Here is a 21,292-nt window from a genome sequence, read left to right as displayed (position 1 = left end):
GCTTACTCGTGCTCTTGTTTGGGTTATTAGATTTGCATTTTCATAACGCCGCGTAATAGAGGATCAAAAACTCTAATCCAGAGACAATTCAATTTTAAACACCACTTTCGTAGCCTGTTTTCATTTGTTTTAAAAAGTGATAATTCGACATGGTTCTTTATAATCGAAATTTCTGAATATAAAAATGAATAGTCTACATAGCCTGTCTCTGTAACATTAGACCTGTATAGCAATATAAGTAGTTTGTCAATCTGCCATTTGAAAACTGTTCGTATGACATTAGTGTGCTGTTTTCCTTTTTAACCAACTTGCTTCCCATTTCTGCAGATTTTTCCACTTACTGTAACGCGGTCAATAGTTAGCTAAATCGATTGATATTTAAATAACCATTTTTTCAGCGGTCTGAACTGTCAGTATGTTGTACAGAAATCAGTATGACTAGCGATCGAATAATCTGCCGCAAGTAAAGCAAACACGATTAAAAAATTCGATGCTTTGCTCATTTTATGGGTTGAACATATTTTTTCTTCTGATGCTTAATTGTTTAAGTGCTCTCGAATTAAGTTTGAAGATTGCTCTAGATCTTTCTTTGAATTCTTGAGCGACGCTCGAGTTTTTGAGTGATATAAGTTGCTCTTTTTCTATCTTAAAGCGATTGTGAGGGAGAAAAAACCAACGCCAACGTCCTTGTAGCTTAGTGGCGAAGATTTTGAACTGGAATTCTGGAGTTGGGATACTGGAATCTGGTTTGGAACACCTCTGCGGTGTTTTTCGCCAATAAAACATTTGTAAGCGACACCCCCTAAATTAAATAGCCCCCGTGTATTGTTCGAGAACAAATCTTCCTATGTGAGTCGGTTTATCTTGACTTACCGCTCTCTGTTTCGAGTACACGGAGTTTAAATTCCTCTTGTCAGTCCTTTGTTGTTCAGTCGATAGTTGAAACCGGAAACTTCGCCAATTGTTTGAGCACTTCAATTGTATTAGACATTCACTTCAGAAAGAAAAATTCATTGCATTTATTCAGAGGAAATGTACTTTAGACTAAATTAGATCACTCACTCGATGAAAAAATTTTTCGTCTCATTCTCCCCTTAACCGTTTCAATCGCACTTAAAGTGAAAGGAATGTATTGGCTATTTACAGCCATCTAGGATATGTTCAAAAATCTGGGCTATGTTTATCTAATTTACCAAACGAGGATTACCAAAAAGTTGAATATCCATTGGTTACTTTTAAAAATCATGAGGTGTACTACAGGTGTGAAAAGCAAAGAGGGCATTTTCTAGGCCTGGCTGCGCATAATAGTTTTGAAGGGCGTGCTTACTCGTGCTCTTGTTTGGGTTATTAGAATTGCATTTTTGTAACGCCGCGTAATAGAGGATCAAAAACTCTAATTCAGAGACAATTCAATTTTAAACACCACTTTCGTAGCCTGTTTTCATTTGTTTTAAAAGTGATAATTCGACATGGTTCTTTATAATTGAAATTTCTGAATATAAAAATGAATAGTCTACATAGCCTGTCTGTAACATTAGACCTCTATAACAGTAGAAGTAGTTTGTCAATCTGCCATTTGAAAACTGTTCGTATGACATTAATGTGTTGTTTTCCTTTTTAACCAACTTGTTCCCCATTTCTGCAGATTTTTCCACTTACTGTAACGCAGTAGTTATATCGGAGCAAGAGTGGGGGGTTAAAAGGATGTACCTATGTATTAACATTAGGTATAGCCTATTTTCGTCCAATTTCCAAAGATGTACCTAAAAAGAGAGTGAGAACAATAGACCTGTCATCTTATCGTAATTACCCAGGGGTAATTATCTTAATTACCCCAGGGAAATGCATCCGCTCTAATGCACTTTAGCTAATCTTATCTACTTAATAAAATTTATCTGCAGAACTTTTACTTTCAAACTTTTCATTTACGCATAACTTTTTCGATTATCATTTTTTTTTAATTTTCGATTATTAATGAAGTTTTGTTCTCAATAATTTCAAATTATTGGAAGTTTTTCGCATAAGCTTCTTAAAAGTTTTTTTTGAAAATTTAATTTTTTTTTCAATTTTTTTTTACTCATGATGTGAAAGCATGCAAGAAACCGATTTTTTGGCATTTTCTTTTGGTAGTTTCTGTTTTTTTTCTCGGTAGTTTCTGTTTCAAAAACCCGAAACCGTTAAAAAAAATTGTATATAAAGTTGTTCTAATAATCTGTTGAAATTTTTTCACACAGATTTCAATGAAAATTACTAAAACACAGAAAACCATCACTGAAAATTTTTTTGTTTTTTTTTCGTAGTTTCAGATTCTGAAACCTCAAACTAAAAATTTTTTTGGTCGAAAATGTTTACTACAGTACAACTTTAGAAGGTATTTTTCGAAGTGAAGTTCAATGGTGGTAATTTCACGGTCAATTATAGATTATGGGTTCGGGTTTTTTGTAGTTTTAGTTTCTCAAACCTCAAACTACAAAATAGTTTTATCGAGAATGGTATGCTATATCAACTCTCTTTATGTTGTTTTTAAACAAAGCATTTGATAGTGACTTCTTTAACTCCTAGAAGTTACACTTTTTGGTTTTTTCTGAAGTTTCAACTTCTGAAACCTCAAATTATTTTTTTTGGAATTGTTTGTTACAGTACATCTTTATAGCGTAATTTTTAACGCAGAATCCAATGGGCATAATTTAAAAGTCGTGAAAAGAGGACAAATTTGTGTTTTATGAAGTTTTAGATTCTGAAACTTGAAACCAAAAAAAGTTTTTGGTAAAAAATACTCAACTCTTTTAAAAAATACCCTATTCTTGAAAAAATGAAAAAACCCATTTCATACCAAAAAATACCAAATTCTTGGCAAAAAATACCCAATTCTTGCCAAAACACCCAATTCTTGTCCAAAAATAGCCAATCGTTGTCAAAAAATACCCAATTATTGCCAAAAATTACCGAATTATTGCCGAAAAACCCAATTCTTGGCAAAAAAACTCCAAAATCTTGAAAAAAAAACACTCCATTAATGTGAAAAATGCCCAACTATTGCCAACAGATCCCAGGTCTTGGTGAAAAACACCCAATTCGTGGCTCAAAATATCCAATTATTGTCAAAAACACCCAAATGTTACCCAAAAAATTTCAAACTGTTGCCAAAAAAAAAACAATTCTAGCCCAAGAATATCTGTTTCTAGTCATGAGTTACACAATTCATAGCAAAAATACCCATTTATTACCAAAATCTACAAAATTTTTGCCAAAAATACCTAATTTCTGCGAAAAGGAACCCAGTTTTAGTAAAAATATCCCAATACTTGCCACACAGAGACAAGTCTTGCCAAAAATACCCATTTTTACCACAAAATAGCAAAATCTTGTCAAAAAATACCTAAATTGTATCCAAAATAACAAAATTTTATCAAATGTTTATCTAAAATATATATAAAAAATAGACAATCTTGCAACCATCCGTTTTTCTCTAATTTATTATCAACAATCCAATGATTTAGTGACCCTAAAACATCAACTTTTGAGATCAACTTTTGTGAAGACGAAACTTCTCAGGCGATCGATATAGGTTTAATGAGTACAAATTTGTCACGAATTTTTTGCTATTGTACAGAATTAATCATTAAAAGTTCTACGTCCTACTATCTTCTCAATCAAGAACAATTACGTGATCATTTTTTGTAAGAAGGCCACTGACCTCTTTGGAACAAAATTTACTCCAGCTACGTCATATGACTGCTGCAATTAGGGATACCTATGTATTGTATGGGGTCACTGAACTCATGTGAACAAAAAAAGAATCCTTACTACTTACGATATTATTCCTATTTTATCAAAGCATGCACAGCTCACGTGCTTGAGGTCTTACTCATAGTATTGTAATAATTACGTCACTATTCCGTCATAATGATGTCATTTTTTATTGTAGTGCACAAACAAAAATTTAACTCATTGCGCTTATTTTCGTTCTCTTCAACAACTTAGCTATAGTTAGACTTTTTCATTTTTTTCGGAGACAATTTTAATCTCCTTTTCCTACAAACCTAAGTTTTCAGTTATAAACCTTTCAGTGGAGATTCTTCATCTCTAGGACATCTTCCTATTTCCCATTCCAGGTAAGTCACCTCTGTTATAGAATATGAAAACAGACCAAAAAAAGAATAATGGGCTATTATAATCATCGTACTCATTCGCAAATAGCATATTATTTCTTCAGAGAGAAAGTTTTTTTCAATATCTGTATTTTCAATTTATTTAGGAGTTCAACCGTCGTCACCTAAAAAAGGCTGGAATAATGAATATCAAATCTGTGAAATTGAACGAAAATCTTAAGGCCCACTTCTTCTTCCCCGACTTCAATGATGATGTAGCAATTATAAAGGAGAGGAAGACGTGCTTCGGCTGGGTAGCTGAACCTCCATTCTCCATTCCGAGGCAGCTTCTAGTCTTCATTTTTGCAATCGAGAATTTGCCAGAAGTCTATGTTCCATACAAACAGACGACTGTAGACTTAGAGTGAAGTTTTGAATTGAATCATTTTTTTAAATGAAAATCTTTTTTACCAAAATGATTTTTTTTTGAAAATTGTTGTGTTTTACACACTGTTTTTATTAAAAATGTAAATCTTGATGTTTTTTTATTTTTTATTTCTCCTTTTTTTCTGTTTTTTATTTTTTTTATGTAAAAATTTAAATTCAATCAAATTTTTTTTTGAAAAAACAAAGTTTTACTAAAATAATTTTTCTCTCAAAAATGCCGTTTTTTACATAAGGTTTTTAACAAAAAATGCAACTTGTGTTGTTTTTTATTTTTTCATTTTTCCTTTTTTCTGTTTTTGAATTTTTTAAGTGAAAATATGAAATTTAATTATTTTCCTTTTTGAAAAAACAAGTTTTACTAAAATATTTTTTTTTCAAAAATGCAGTTTTTTACATAAGGTTTTGAACAAAAAATGCAACTTGTGTTGTTTTTCATTTTTTTATTTTTCCTTTGTTTTCTGTTTTTGATTTTTTTAATGTAAAATTTTAAAAAATTTTTTTCGAAAATTTTAGTTTTACTAAAAAAAATTTTCTTTCAAAAATGCCGTTTTTTACATAAGGTTTTAACAAAAAAATGCAACTTGTGTTGTTTTTTATTTTTTCATTTTTCCTTTTTTCTGTTTTTGAATTTTTTAAGTGAAAATATGAAATTTAATTATTTTCCTTTTTGAAAAAACAAGTTTTACTAAAATATTTTTTTTTTCAAAAATGCAGTTTTTTACATAAGGTTTTGAACAAAAAATGCAACTTGTGTTGTTTTTCATTTTTTTATTTTTCCTTTGTTTTCTGTTTTTGATTTTTTTAATGTAAAATTTTAAAATTTTTTTTCGAAAAATTTTGTTTTACTAAAAAAAATTTCGTTCAAAAATGCCGTTTTTTACATAAGGTTTTTAACAAAAAATGCAACTTGTGTTTTTTTTATTTTTCTATTTTTCCTTTTTTTTGTTTTTGAATTTTTTAATGTAAAATATGAAATTTCATTATTTTCCTTTTTGAAAAAACAAGTTTTACTAGAATAATTTTTTTAAAAATGCCGTTTTTTACATAAGGTTTTAAACAAAAAATGCAACTTGTGTTGTTTTTCATTTTTTTTATTTTTCCTTTGTTTTCTGTGTTTGATTTTTTTTATGTAAAATTTTAAAATTTTTTTTCGAAAAATTTTGTTTTACTAAAAAAAATTTCGTTCAAAAATGCCGTTTTTTACATAAGGTTTTTAACAAAAAATGCAACTTGTGTTGTTTTTTATTTTTCTATTTTTCCTTTTTTTGTTTTTGAATTTTTTAATGTAAAATATGAAATTTAATTAATTTCTTTTTTGAAAAAGCAAGTTTTACTAGAATAATTTTTTTTTCAAAAATGTCGTTTTTTACATAAGGTTTTTAACAAAAAATGCAACTTGTTGTTTTTTGTTTTTCCTTTTTTCTGTTTTTGATTTTTTTAATGTAAAATTTTAATTTTAAATATTTTTTTTGAAAAAACAATTTTTACTAGAATAATTTTTCTTTAAAAAATGCCGTTTTTTACATAAGGTTTTTAACAAAAAATGCAATTTGTAATGTTTTTTGTTTTTCTATTTTTCCTTATTTCTGTTTTTGAAGTTTTTTGTGTAAAATTTTTATTTTAAATAATTTTTTTGCAAAAACAAGTCGTTCTAGAATAATTTATCTTTCAAAAATGTCGTTTCTTACATAAAGTTTTTACCAAAAAATGCTATTTTTGTTTTTTATTTTTCTGTTTTTCAGTTTTTGAATTTTTTATTGAATTATTTTTTTCTTAAAAAATGTTGTTTTCTAAAATATTTTTTTTCAAAAATGCCGTTTTTTACATTGTATTTAACAAAAAATGTGAATTTTGTTGATTTTTACTTTTCAGTTTTTGCTTTTTTCAGTTTTGGAAGTTTTTTTGTAAAATTTTTAATTTAAATTTTTTTTTGAAACATTTTTAGTAAAACAATTTTTTTCCAAATGTTGTTTTTTGCATAATATTTTCAACAAAAAATGTAAGTTTGACGTTTTTTCTTATTCTATTTTTCAGCTCTTGATGTTTTTTGCAATTTCTTTAGCAAAGCAGAAAATTGAAAAAATCAATGTAATACAATTATTACAGAAATCAATTATTTATACAATTATTTATTACAAATTAATACACTTATTAATAAAATTTGAGGAAATCTATAACAAATCGAGCTTTTGATGAGAAGCATATTTGTTTTAATTTTTCATTTTAAACAATTACATTTTTATTGATATCCTGTTCTTCTTGAGAAATTCCGATTTATTCATCGTCTTGTGATAAACATACTTCAGAGTAAGCTCGGGGTACCGGTGTTGCGTGGTGACAGTTACTGGCTTCAAGCATCCCTAGCGTGCATCTCTGGATGTTGTTCGGAAATAAAAGTTCGTTGATCGCGGCTCTGCGCGCCCAACGATCTTTTATTTCCGAACAACATCCAGAGATGCACGCTAGGGATGCTTGAAGCCAGTAATTGTCACCACGCGACACCGGTACCCCGGGGATTACTCTGAAGTATGTTTATCACAAGACAATGAATAAATCGGAATTTCTCAAGAAGAAAAGGATATCAATAAAAATGTAATTGTTTAAAATGAAAAATTAAAACAAATATGCTTCTCATCAAAAGCTCGATTTGTTATAGATTTCCTCAAATTTTATTAATAAGTGTATTAATTTGTAATAAATAATTGTATAAATAATTGATTTTTGGAATAATTGTAATACATTGATTTTTTCAATTTTCTGCTTTGCTAAAGAAATTGCAAAAAACATCAAGAGCTGAAAAATAGAATAAGAAAAAACGTCAAACTTACATTTTTTGTTGAAAATAGTATGCAAAAAACGACATTTGGAAAAAATTGTTTTACTAAAACAATGTTTTTTCAAAAAAAAATTAAATTAAAAATTTTACAAAAAAAACTTCCAAAACTGAAAAAAGCAAAAACAGAAAAGTAAAAAACAACAAAATTCACATTTTTTGTTAAATACATAATGTAAAAAACGGCATTTTTGAAAAAAAAAATATTTTAGAAAACAACGTTTTTTAAGAAAAAAAAATAATTCAATAAAAAATTCAAAAACTGAAAAATAGAAAAATAAAAAACAAAAATAGCATTTTTTGGTAAAAACTTTGTAAAAAACGACATTTTTGAAAGATAAATTATTCTAGAAAGACTTGTTTTTGCAAAAAAATTATTTAAATTAAAAATTTTACATAAAAAACTTCAAAAACAGAAATAAGGAAAAATAGAAAAACAAAAAACATTTCAAATTGCATTTTTTGTTAAAAAGCTTATGTAAAAAACGGCATTTTTTTTAAAGAAAAATTATTCTAGTAAAACTTGTTTTTTTCAAAAAAAATATTTAAAATTAAAATTTTACATTAAAAAAATCAAAAACAGAAAAAAGAAAAAACAAAAAACGACAAGTTGCATTTTTTGTTAAAAACCTTATGTAAAAAACGACATTTTGAAAAAAAAAATTATTATAGTAAAACTTGTTTTTTCGAAAAAGAAATCAATTAAATTTCATATTTTACATTAAAAAATTCAAAAACAAAAAAAGGAAAAATAGAAAAATAAAAAACAACACAAGTTGCATTTTTTGTTAAAAACCTTATGTAAAAAACGGCATTTTTGAACGAAATTTTTTTAAGTAAAACAAAGTTTTTCGAAAAAAAATTTTAAAATTTTACATTAAAAAAATCAAACACAGAAAACAAAGGAAAAATAAAAAAATGAAAAACAACACAAGTTGCATTTTTTGTTTAAAACCTTATGTAAAAAACGGCATTTTTGAAAAAAAATTATTCTAGTAAAACTTTTTTCAAAAAGGAAAATAATTAAATTTCATATTTTCCATTAAAAAATTCTAAAACAGAAAAAAGGAAAAAATAGAAAAATAAAAAACAACACAAGTTGCATTTTTTTGTTAAAACCTTATGTAAAAAACGGCATTTTTGAAAGAAAATTTTTTTTAGTAAAACAAAAATTTTCGAAAAAAATTTTTAAAATTTTACATAAAAAAAATTCAAAAACAGAAAAAAAAGGAAAAATAAAAAACAACACAAGTTGCATTTTTTGTTAAAAACCTTATGTAAAAAACGGCATTTTTGAAAGAAAAATTATTTTAGTAAAACTTTGTTTTTTCAAAAAAAAATTTGATTGAATTTAAATTTTTACATAAAAAAAATAAAAAACAGAAAAAAAGGAGAAATAAAAAATAAAAAAACATCAAGATTTACATTTTTAATAAAAACAGTGTGTAAAACACAACAATTTTCAAAAAAAAATCATTTTGGTAAAAAAGATTTTCATTTAAAAAAATGATTCAATTCAAAACTTCACTCTAAAAAACTTCAAAAACTGACAAATGGAAAAATGAAAAAAGAAACCTTTTGTTAAAAAAAACGACTTTTTTGAAAAAAAAATGGGATAGTAAAAGAATATTTTTTTTCAAAACTTTAAAAAATTTATGCACAAGGTTTTCAACTTTTTTTTTTTAAAAATTGTAAATTGTACACTTAACGATTTGTATGAGTATCTATTTCTAAAAATTCCTGCCAAGAATTCTTCTTTTAAATGACCAGGTAATCTATTATCAAAGGCAGCACGCTTATTTCAATATTCTGATGGGAAGACTTGCTGCTGGAGTTTGCTTCGAAATTATCACTGTAATCGCTTTGCATCATCCAGTATCAGCTGCCGGGAGTTCATTGCAGAAGCCAAAAAGACCCGCGTTTTTGAAAAAACATTTTATGAAAACAAGCCTTTTTCATCGTTAACCACCATTTTTGAGAAAAAAACAGATAATACAAAAACTGGCATTTTTTGACATAAATTTTAATTCAAAATTGAACTTTAAATAAAAGTTAATTTCGAAAATGCATTTGTAAAACTCAAATAAATTATATTATCAAAGTATCAATTCAAAAGCATACATGAAATTCAGCTTTTTCTGAGTGTAAAAAAAGAATATTACAAATTAAACAGTCAATTAGTCACCTCAGGAAATAATAGTTTTTGGATCTGAAATTATACCGGAAATACAAACAGATGATCAGTCAAAGAAATAACTTCTCAGCCTGTTATTTTAGTTACTATACAACTCAGCAGCTCGTCTCAATTTGCACGATGGAGGACACATTTTGTCTTCGTTTTCATCACCATCTGAATTTTTACTTCCCACTCTTGCAGGGTTATTGACAGCAGGAGCCCTTCTCTTGACAGTCTTTTGTGTACAAGACGCTGGTTGCTCAGATTTGAGGGAAGTTTTTTCAGATATTTTTTCACTTGCTTCATTAGATAAAATATGATCTTGGTACTCTGTATAATCATTGAGTACAGTTCTAAGGATGGTTCTGGCAGACTTGATTGAAGTATTTTCAACACTCGATGCTCCCTGTACTTCTTTCAATGCATCTTGTCAAGTGTCTGAAGAAAAACACGCAAAAGGGACTGCCTGGTCAGGTTTTTGTTGTCTAACTTGGGATCAAGTGCGTTCTCTCCTTCTATAATTGCGATAATACTCCCTGTCAGTGACCCATTTTCCCACTCGTCACAATCCCGATCAGGCTTCTGCTCCTGCAAATTGTCATACTCGTCAGACACACACCAGAGAAATTTAAGTTCTCTCTCCTCCTCAAAAAATCCTAATTGATTTTCATACATTGGTCTATAGGACAACTCATAATCACAAAATTGTGCACGGACTGATCTGCTCAGTTCCATGTTGTCTGAGACTTGTAAAGTTTTGTTTTCGATGTGGTTCTCGTAGAAGTCTACAGTTGTCTGTTTGTATGGAACAGAGACTTCTGGCAAATTCTCGATTGCAAAAATGAAGACTAGAAGCTGCCTCGGAATGGAGAATGGAGGTTCAGCTACCCAGCCGAAGCACGTCTTCCTCTCCTTTATAATTGCTACATCATCATTGAAATCGGGGAAGAAGAAGTGGGCCTTAAGATTTTCGTTCAATTTCACAGATTTGATATTCATTATTCCAGCCTTTTTTAGGTGACGACGGTTGAACTCCTAAATAAATTGAAAATACAGATATTGAAAAAAACTTTCTCTCTGAAGAAATAATATGCTCTTTGCGAATGAGTACGATGATTTTAATAGCCCCTTATTCTTTTCTGGTCTGTTTTCATATTCTATAACAGAGCTGACTTACCTGGAATGGGAAATAGGAAGATGTCCTAGAGATGAAGAATCTCCACTGAAAGGTTTATAACTGAAAACTTAGGTTTGTAGGAAAAGGAGGTTAAAATTGTCTCCGAAAAAAATGAAAAAGTCTAACTATAGCTAAGTTGTTGAAGAGAACGAGAATAAGCGCAATGAGTTAAATTTTTGTTTGTGCACTACAATAAAAAATGACATCATTATGACGGAATAGTGACGTAATTATTACAATACTATGAGTAAGACCTCAAGCACGTGAGCTGTGCATGCTTTGATAAAATAGGAATAATATCGTAAGTAGTAAGGATTCTTTTTTGTTCACATGAGTTCAGTGACCCCATACAATACATAGGTATCCCTAATTGCAGCAGTCATATGACGTAGCTGGAGTAAATTTTGTTCCAAAGAGGTCAGTGGCCTTCTTACAAAAAATGATCACTTAATTGTTCTTAATTGAGAAGATAGTAGGACGTAAAACTCAGTAGGACGTAGAGCTTTTAACGACTAATTCTGTACAATAGCAAAAAATTCGTGACAAATTTGTACTCATTAAACCTATATCGATCGCCTGAGAAGTTTCGTCTTCACAAAAGTTGATCTCAAAAGTTGATGTTTTAGGGTCACTAAATCATTGGACTGTTGATAATAAATTAGAGAAAAACGGATGGTTGCAAGATTGTCTAATTTTTATATATATTTTAGATAAATATTCGATAAAATTTTGTTATTTTGGTTACAATTTGGGTATTTTCTGACAAGATTTCGCTTTTTTGTGGTAAAAATGGGTATTTTTGGCAAGACTTGTGTCTCTGTGTGGCAAGTATTGGGATATTTTTACTAGAACTAGGTTCCTTTTCGCAGGAATTAGGTATTTTTGGTAAAAATTTTGTAGATTTTGGTAATAAATGGGTATTTTTGCTATGAATTGTGTAACTCATGACTAGAAACAGATATTCTTGGGCTAGAATTGTTTTTTTTGGCAACAGTTTGATATTTTTGGTTAACATTTGGGTGTTTTTGACAATAATTGGATATTTTAAGCCACGAATTGGGTGTTTTTCACCAAGACCTGGGATCTGTTGGCAATAGTTGGGCATTTTTCACATTAATGGAGTGTTTTTTTTTCAAGATTTTGGAATTTTTTGCCAAGAATTGGGTTTTTCGCCAATAATTCGGTAATTTTTGGCAATAATTGGGTATTTTTTGACAACGATTGGCTATTTTTGGACAAGAATTGGGTGTTTTTGGTAAGAATTGGGTATTTTTTGCCAAGAATTTGGTATTTTTTGGTATGAAATGGGTTTTTTCATTTTTTCAAGAATAGGGTATTTTTTACAAGAATTGAGTATTTTTTACCAAAATTTTTTTTGGTTTCAAGTTTCAGAATCTAAAACTTCATAAAATACAAATTTGTCCTCTTTTCACGACTTTTAAATTATGCCCATTGGATTCTGCGTTAAAAATTACGCTATAAAGATGTACTGTAACAAACAGTTCCAAAAAAAATAATTTGAGGTTTCAGGTTTCAGAAGCTGAAACTTCAGAAAAAACCAAAAAGTGTAACTTCTAGGAGTTAAAGAAGTCACTATCAAATGCTTTGTTTAAAAACAACATATAGAGAGTTGATATAGCATACCATTCTCGATAAAACTATTTTGTAGTTTGAGGTTTGAGAAACTAAAACTACAAAAACCCAAACGCATAATCTATAATTGACCGTGAAATTACCACCATTGAACTTCACTTCGAAAAATACCTTCTAAAGTTGTACTGTAGTAAATATTTTCGACCAAAAAAAATTTTCAGTTTGAGGTTTCAGAATCTGAAACTACGAAAAAAAAACAAAAAAATTTTCAGTGATGGTTTTCTGTGTTTTAGTATTTTTCATTGAAATCTGTGTGAAAAAATTTCAACCGATTATTAGAACAACTTTATATACAATTTTTTTTAACGGTTTCGGGTTTTTGAAACTGAAACTACCGAGAAAAAAAACAGAAACTACCAAAAGAAAATGCCAAAAAATCGGTTTCTTGCATGCTTTCACATCATGAGTAAAAAAAATTGAAAAAAAAATTAAATTTTCAAAAAAACTTTTAAGAAGCTTTTGCGAAAAACTTCCAATAATTTGAAATTATTGAGAACAAAACTTCATTAATAATCGAAAATTAAAAAAAAATTGATAATCGAAAAAGTTATGCGTAAATGAAAAGTTTGAAAGTAAAAGTTCTGCAGATGAATTTTATTAAGTAGATAAGTTTAGCTGAAGTGCATTAGAGCGGATGCATTTCCCTGGGGTAATTAAGATAATTACCCCTGGGTAATTACGATAAGATGACAGGTCTATTGTTCTCACTCTCTTTTTAGGTACATCTTTGGAAATTGGACGAAAATAGGCTATACCTAATGTTAATACATAGGTACATCCTTTTACCCCCCCCCACTCTTGCTCCGATATAACTACTTAACGCGGTCAGTAGATAGCTGAATCGATTGCTTATGATATCCTCTCGTGTAAATGCGAGCCGTATAGTTTCTCCGTAATGATGCTACAAAATTGTACTTGACGAGCTCTATTTTTTGTGACGATTGAGTTCTGATCGTGGGGTTGTTTTTTTAAAGCGAAATTAGTTAATTGTTTTATGAATTTTGAAAACTTTTTTTTGCTTTGTTATATGAGCAGGTCGTACGTCTTTTTCGAGAAGTTTTATTTTGGTAACATGCTATTCATTTTTGTTGATAGTTAAGATTTCGATATTGAATTGTTTCAAAACCTAAATTTTTCTAATACCGTTTGATTGCTTATTGCCTGTGGTTTAGAGAAAAGTTATATAAAATTACAATGCGTACAGCAAGCTACGGAAATGTCATCGGAGGAAAAGTAGTGGAAAGCTAAGTACTTTTTCTCAATTAGGTTTTAAGCAAAGCTGATTCAGAAGACTTCCAGAGAAAAAGATTTCATAACTGATTTAGACCTAATTTCAGAAGAGATGACGTGTTGATTCTGATTTTCTCTGAATCAGAACAAAATTCATAATTTCAAGAATAACGAAGAGACTTATTCTGTACTGAATCACTGCCCTTAAGTTGGCAACTAATAAACAAAAATCTTTACTGCAAGATTGTGACATAGTTTTACAAGATAAACTTTTTTCAAAGTATCATACAAAAGAACCTTCCGTTTTTGGACTAGGTTTAGTTCTGAATTGGCCATTATGTAATATCTAAATTCCGAAAGCCATGAAACTCTATATATATATATATATATATCACTTCCTAGTTTGTACGCGATATGTTTCAGATCTACAATGAGCTTACTGCAAACACGTCTGGGCAATTAATTAACCATTACTTAACAATCCAATATGCAGATAGCGGATAGTTTGACGCGATTGTCTCAAATTACATAACCATCGTTGATTGAATGACCTTCCTGAAAACCGATTTTACTCTTACTCTTCAAGCTTACCGAAACGAGTACAATGTCCCAAACCATCACCTCATTTGCTAATTTAGCCAATCGAGAGTAAACCTTTGAATTGGTACTCTTTGCTTAGTTTCGTTGTTGTGTTGAATTTGCTATTGTTAATTTGACATTATATGGTAATTGCGTAACATTACTGTAAAGAGCTGAATAGCAGAAAATATATGTTAACAAACTACAGGGCCTTATTCTTCGGTTTTATTGAAGGATTTGTGGAGATTTATCATTAAAATTTTGCAGTAGTTAGTCTGTATTTGTCGTAGTTTTAGAAATTAATTATTAACTCTGTTTCTCAGGCGGAGCTAGCTAGTTAGATTCTTACTTAGCAAACCTTTTGCTGTTTAGTGGTGCTCATAGTTGTACTGCTCATATTACAGTTTAAGAAGTTTTTGTTGAATTTAGTTATCATTCTGTGAATTACTTGCTTTCTTTAGTTTTATCAACCACGACTTTAATATTGTCGGGCTGGTCTATTTATCTGCTCTTTACAAACAAAGCAATTGTGAAGAAGTATGTCTGTGCAGAATGAACATAGTAGGTCGGACACAGCTAACAGTAATGGCAATCAGCTCTCTGTGTCTGTCAAGGGAAAGGTCATCACCAAACGAAGGGCCATATTTGCACATATTATATTCACGTGCATTAACTTCCTCAATTACACTGACAGGTAAGTTTAAATCCTTAGTAAATCCCAGAGTTCTTTTCAGTAGTCTTTCAAATGACCTGTATCACCATGACCTTGACTTGTGGGCTATCGCCACAGCACAACTATTGGTTCTTGCACGTGACGGCGACAGACTCGCATAAAGGATTTGGAAAGATACCTGGATCTTTTCTGCCTCGCAGCTTTTTGGGCACATAATTTTAGACCCCCAGGAGCACGTGCTACTTTTTTTCGCTGTAAAGTGCTATATAACAACTCATAGTTTGTAAGTGGGGGTATAAAAACACTAAGGGGCCCAACAATGATATAAACCCTGAAATTGACACATTGTCTTGACACAAGGATTGCTGACTGATTGATTAGATTTAAATGGTAAAGTTTTTTTGGAATTATAGCAGGGTTTGGAGAACATGCTCAACAATAATAACACTTCGTAAAGGAAGTACACGATGCTTCTCACGAGAATCTTAGTGCCTTGCAAGATTTTTTACAGGGAGGACGAATAAGTTGCAATAAGATTTGGTGATCACGAGAAAATCTGACGAAACAATTTGTTTTAATGAGGTTTTTCACAAATAACTGGCTCACAGAACAGAGTTCCAATATCACGTTATAGTGTCTGCTTGATGGAAAACGAGCGCTAGAAGTAAAGTAAATGAGTAATGTTTATTCTAAGAACAAAAATGAGCAAATCGCCAAAATACCAAAAGATCAAAATGCTTTTGGCGCGATTCTCCAGAGCTGATGAGAAGTGAGGGAAATTTAGGAAGACTTGCAACCAACCACCCATACTTGTCGTGCTCCATCGCTTTATCCTCACTGAGCGTAAGCTAGCTACTACCAAAGCCAGTCCCTCGCCGCTCGTTTGAGAGCAACTCCTCCGACGTTATTCCGTTGTATTTGTTATTCCTAGTCTCGACTCATTAGGTCACACAAATTATAATCAATGCCCATTATATTATTGCTTTATGATTGCATTAATGCTTTATGCTCAAAACTTGGTTATTCCTGGTTCCTATAGAAAAAAAAGAGAACATTACAAAATAAACATGAAATCCGTGAATGTTCCGTGAAGGTTTGTTCTTGAGGAGATTTATCAACAATCATTTCTGGTGGTAATCAAAGATTTTTAAAATCGTCTGTAAGACTAAAATGTTAAAATGAATTTACTTGGAATTTTAATTTTTACTGCAGATACACGGTTACTACTGCGAAAGTAAAACTTTTTGCTGATACAATTTTGGTTGTTAGAATTGATAGCCATTGATTGTTACAGAATAGAATTTAGTACAACCAGATGCTGCTGCTTAAATTTATACTATTAAATGGTGATCAGATTACATTTTTTAAGTTTTGACAAGTGTTTTCGTAGCCAGCAGGCTAAACTTAGAAGTCTGAAATATTGTTTACATAAGAATAACTTCTCAAGAAGCTATTGTTTCCTTCGAATGGTACACGTTTTTATTTCTCTGTTATTTTTTCTTATAGTTAGTTTTGCTGTTAGTTTTGCTTGAGATTTTATTACACGTAATTCACGAGGAAGTTCTTTCGATTTCGCAATGCAGGGAATTTCGATTTTTCGTTGCAGGGAATAGTGTCTTGCTTTTAAAATGACAAGCTATCCTGCTCATTAATTTCTCTCCACAAAAAATTAATTCCCCCAGGGAAAAAAACTCAGTTCGAGATGCGTTGCCTGAAAATATGACTCCGTAGCTTTGAAAGACGCTATATGAGTGAATAGCAATTTCGCTGCCAAAATGTCAGATTTCCTCAAAAGATCTTTCTGCTTGCTGAATTATTATTTCACTATTTCTCTTGTAGCATACTTCGGTGCTACAATCGTCGGTTTTTCTCTTGTTTTGACAAATTAATATTTTGATTGAAAAATGTGCACCTAAATTCAAGAGGTGGAGTACTAAGGATCTAAACAACATAAATCGTGCTTCAAGAGGTATTTCATGTAAGGTGCCGCGGGCATTCCGATAGAACTGTATTAAAGTTCAATTCAATATGGATTCCCAAATATCTGCTGTGTTCATTCGCTTTTTTGTTCTCGATTGGGAATAATATTGGCAAAATCATCATTTTTATCTCGAAAAGAATCAACATTCGTCTGATCAGTATTCATTGTCAGCTTGTGTTCTTTGAGGCAATCATCTTTCGTTTTTTTTGCAAATTGGCGTGGATACAATTTCAAAATTTCCCTGGTACTTCTTCTGAAAGTCATTGACGTAGAGAAAGATTACTGAGAGGCCCTAAGACCATTCCTTGAGGAACCTGCTGGGTGATTTTCGTCTCTTCTGAGAAAATCTCCACTAGTTTTAGACAATTCTTTCTGTCTGCAAGAGATTTGGTGCCATATTGTTAAACGCTGACGGAAGATCAATAAAAAGTGTTACTGCTTTCTCAAACAGATTTCGATCATACTCTAAGTCTTCAACCAAATGTAAATCAGCATCTGTGGACGATTTATACATTTGAAATTGAAATTGAGTATCGTTAAGTATATATTTGTGTGTTCTTTCACTTGATTAAGCAGAAGACGTTCAAAGAGTTTTAAACATTCCGGGAAAACATTTTCTTTTATGCAAGTTTTGAATGCGAATTGTAAATGAATTCCTATTCAAAACTTATCATCTTTGATAGCCGAGGCCATTTAATTTCCAAAAATAATGCATTTACAGCCTTGAAGCTGCCATGATCTTAACTGCATAAATAACGTCGATGCTGAAGATTTCTTTTTGTTGTAGGTACACAATAGCAGGTGTGCTGTCAGACATCCAGAACTATTTTAACATAGGAGATACTATGGGCGGCCTTATTCAGACTGTGTTCATCCTCGTCTACATGTGCTTTGCTCCTCTCTTTGGATTCATGGGTGACCGGATCACTCGCAAATACATTCTTATGACAGGTAAAGTTCAAGGGTTCTAAGCAGACGCTTCTACTGTAAAAATGAAATACTACTGCATTTGAATCCACATCCCTTACTTGAAAGCCTGGTTTGACAATAAGAAAATTTTTGAAAAACAGTTTTAAAACAACTGTTTTAAATCTGTAACCTGGCTGCATCGCATTAACGGCTGCGTAAGCTCTCTCTTTCTCCCTCATTCTCATGTTCTGGATTTCTTCACCTCTACAGCCAATTTACGGTGAAAAAGTAAAATTTTGTTTCTCTTACTAATAAATAAATGATTTTGGGGTGTTCAATATTTAAAACTCAATTTTAAATTGAGTTCATTTTTTTTGGGGAGTTCAATTTTTTTCTTAAGTGCAATTTTAAAAAATTTAATTTTACTGCAAAATATATTTAATTGCTTAAAACGAACTCGCAATTATATTAGTCCTGTTGGTCTTTTTTATGCGATTTTTCGCTTGACCGATTTATCGTCTGAACCATTTGACTTTTCGTCCTAAAAAAACGTGACAAACAGGTAGCGCGCAGCGCGCATTAAGTTCTCTGAGAGCCTTTCAGCTCACTAGTCTCAAAATATGCGATTCACATAAACTGTTTTGAAGACTGATACTTATGGTGTGAAGAGCGATTTTTAGAGGTTGACCACACCCCACCCCACAACAACCCCGCCCCCGTTATACGCTCACCTCACACCCCTCTAATTGAGCTAAAGCTAGCCTCACTAAACGGTAGCCAGCTACTGGCGAAGCCGACCGCTCGCCCGTCGTTTGAGAGCAATTCGCTTCGACGATAGTCGGTTATGTTATTGTTTCCAATCCTTGAACTATGTCTATACATTTTAATTTTACAGGAGGATGGCTATACATTTTTATGCCAAATAGGGAAATGTAATTGTTATTTTCATTTTTTCAGTTTGATTTTTAACTTTCAAAAATCAAGAACTGGTCTTTGGTTTTTAATAGCCGCACAGCGATAGCTGGGGCTATTATTGGCCTTCTCTTGGTTTTTTTTTTATTTCGTCGTCATGATTTTTGTTACGACCATATGACGTCACAGCCACTTTTTGTTCATTCGTTCATGCAATTTCAACTGAATTGCACCTGTGACGTCATTTTTCGCTCTTAGTGGAGCGAGTTTTTTTTTGTTCATGCGCGTGATTAAATTTTTGGTCAAACTTGACTTACCTCACTCTCAAAAATGACTTCCTCACTTTTAAATTGACTTTTATTTACTTAAATTCAGAGAGGTAAGGTCAAATGGGTGCGTGTCACTCTAAATGAAGGTTATTTGAGATCAGCTAATAGAGGCAGCAATAATTTATACAGATTTTAAATCAAAATATAACAGATCAGACTTCAATGAAAAGACGATTTTTTTGGTCTGTCTTTTTACTGTTTTTTTAGACTGCCGATCTACGAATCTTTTGCGGCTATTTTCTGGCAATCTGCCAGCTATGTTTAAAGTGTTTTTGTTTCTGTCCTTAATCTCCGCAATCTAGCATGTATCAGTCTATCATTTATCTTAGATCTAAAGTTCTAATAAGCTTTGCTTTTATCAGTTGTCAAAAAATAATGATTTATCCTTCCTCTTAGATTTTGTTTGTTTGGAATGGATTTCATGTGATATATTGCGGCACCGAGAATATGCTTGAAATGCCGTTTAAATATTTTGACTGATAATTAATTCCTACGAATATTATGGGGGTCATAGCTTGACTTCATATCTTTTTTCCTTTGATTTACGTTTTTTTTCTTTTGTCCTTTTGTTGATTAGTTTGAAGGTTTTCGAACTATTTTGCTGATGTCTCCTTGCGTTTTTTGACCCATTATATGTAATTTTGTGGTAATTGAATTAAAGCCTCATGCCTATAATTTTTTCGCTACGACGTTGTCTCTTTCTATGCAATTTACCAAAAACATTGAGAAGTTATGCAAAAGTTTTTCATTTTTTCTGCTTTTCTTCAAAAAGGAGCTGTTTGAGCTGATTAAGGCTTGGCTGATATTTTGGGGTGGGATAACTTGTTTTGATAGCATGATTCCGTTTTCATGTGTGTTTGTACTACCTTTTTTGTTCTTTGAGACTATTGCGTTCTCTGCATTAATGCATTCTGCAAGTGGATATTAGCTGTTTTAAAAGCCAGTTCTTTCGGCTGGTATGACTTCGAGTTGTTTCGGGAATTCTTCGTGCTATCATTTTTGTTACGACCATGACGTCACAATCACTACAAATCTGCTTTTTGTTCATTCGCGCAATTTCAACTGAATTGCGTGCGTCACGTTTTTTTCGCTTTTAGTGATTTGTTCATTTGCGTGTTGAAGTAGCTTGCGATACTTGAGTTAGTTCTCTCGAAAATGACTTCCTGACTCTCAAAATGACTTACTTTAATTCAAGGAAATAAGGTCAAGTAAGTTTTACAGATTGTTAATAAAAAAGGAACCGCATTTGATGAAAGACATTTCTTTTCTTGTCTGTTTTTTCTGATCTTTTTGCGACTATTAGGCTATGGCGGCTATTTTCTGGCAATCTGGCAGCTGTGTTGTTTATTCTTTCTATCCTTCTGACAGATGAAGTGAAGGCAATGTACATTTTTTTTTCTAGATAGTAATTAGCAACTGTTAAAATTTAGGTTTAGAGCATAATAAGTTTTCATCCGGTAACACTCCCCCATTAATATCCAACTCGGCTGCATCCCCACCACTATCTCCCCTGCCGACGTCTCTTACTCCTATAACTTTTTGTTTTTTTTGTCCTTTTTTCTTTGATGATTTAGGTAAGGTTTATAATTCACCATTCTTCGTGTTGTTATGGGTAATCAACTGAGTCAATTTTTGTTAGCTGAAGCAAGTTGTTTGTATTACTTAAACCTTGACTCCGTTCTTTTCGAACGATGACCTCTAAATTCGAATGTTGACTTGTTCTTGAATGTTGATCTTTGTTTTTTTTTGTATTGGAGTTAAGGTAGCTTATTTTTTATTGACTAGTAATGAGTAACTGCTGTTAAATTTCAAGTAAAAGGTTATTTTGGAAGTTAAATAGTCATGTTATGACCACTAAGGGCTACAATGGAGCTCTTTCCCCGTACCCCGCGCACCAAACCTGCACCTCTTTCCTCTACCCTTTCCCACCAACCCCTCCCAACGTCAACCCCAGCTCCCACTACCTCCCCCCCCCCCCCCCCCGCACCTACCGCCTATCCAATCACCATCCTCTCACACCCTTGCCACTCTCCCACACATTCTCAAAATACTTATGGTTCTGTTAATTAATAAACTCTTTGTTTTACTTCTTTCTTGATATTTCTGAATGAGGAACGGTTATTTTGGAGTGTATATTGCACCCCTCTTTGAGTCGTTTTCGTTATTCTACGGGATATGATTTTTGTGTTTTACCGTGTTGACTTTGATCAGGCGTCGGACCTAAAAGCAAGTTCAGTTGACGACACGAGGTGAGTAATAATATTCAAGGTGCACAGTTCAGGCTTGTATTGAAATTTGAGTT

General features: G+C 31.3%; 1 protein-coding gene across 1 annotated transcript in view; it reads left to right on the top strand.

The window, feature by feature from the left end:
• The first annotated feature begins 14,034 nt into the window (after positions 1-14,034).
• LOC142337862 (protein spinster homolog 1-like) overlaps positions 14,035-21,292 on the top strand; it is a 77,378-nt gene continuing 70,120 nt past the window's right edge. The window contains exons 1-2 of the mRNA XM_075387460.1: positions 14,035-14,880; positions 17,628-17,791. Of these exons, the coding sequence (XP_075243575.1) occupies positions 14,726-14,880; positions 17,628-17,791 (319 nt within the window). The 5' untranslated portion in view covers positions 14,035-14,725. The remainder of the gene's footprint in view (positions 14,881-17,627; positions 17,792-21,292) is intronic.

Source organism: Convolutriloba macropyga, chromosome 4 (genome assembly GCF_964194025.1).
Source record: "Convolutriloba macropyga chromosome 4, txConMacr16.3, whole genome shotgun sequence".
Lineage (NCBI taxonomy): Eukaryota > Metazoa > Xenacoelomorpha > Acoela > Convolutidae > Convolutriloba > Convolutriloba macropyga.
Note: the sequence above shows the minus strand (reverse complement) of the source record. Positions and strands in the feature narration are given on the sequence as shown.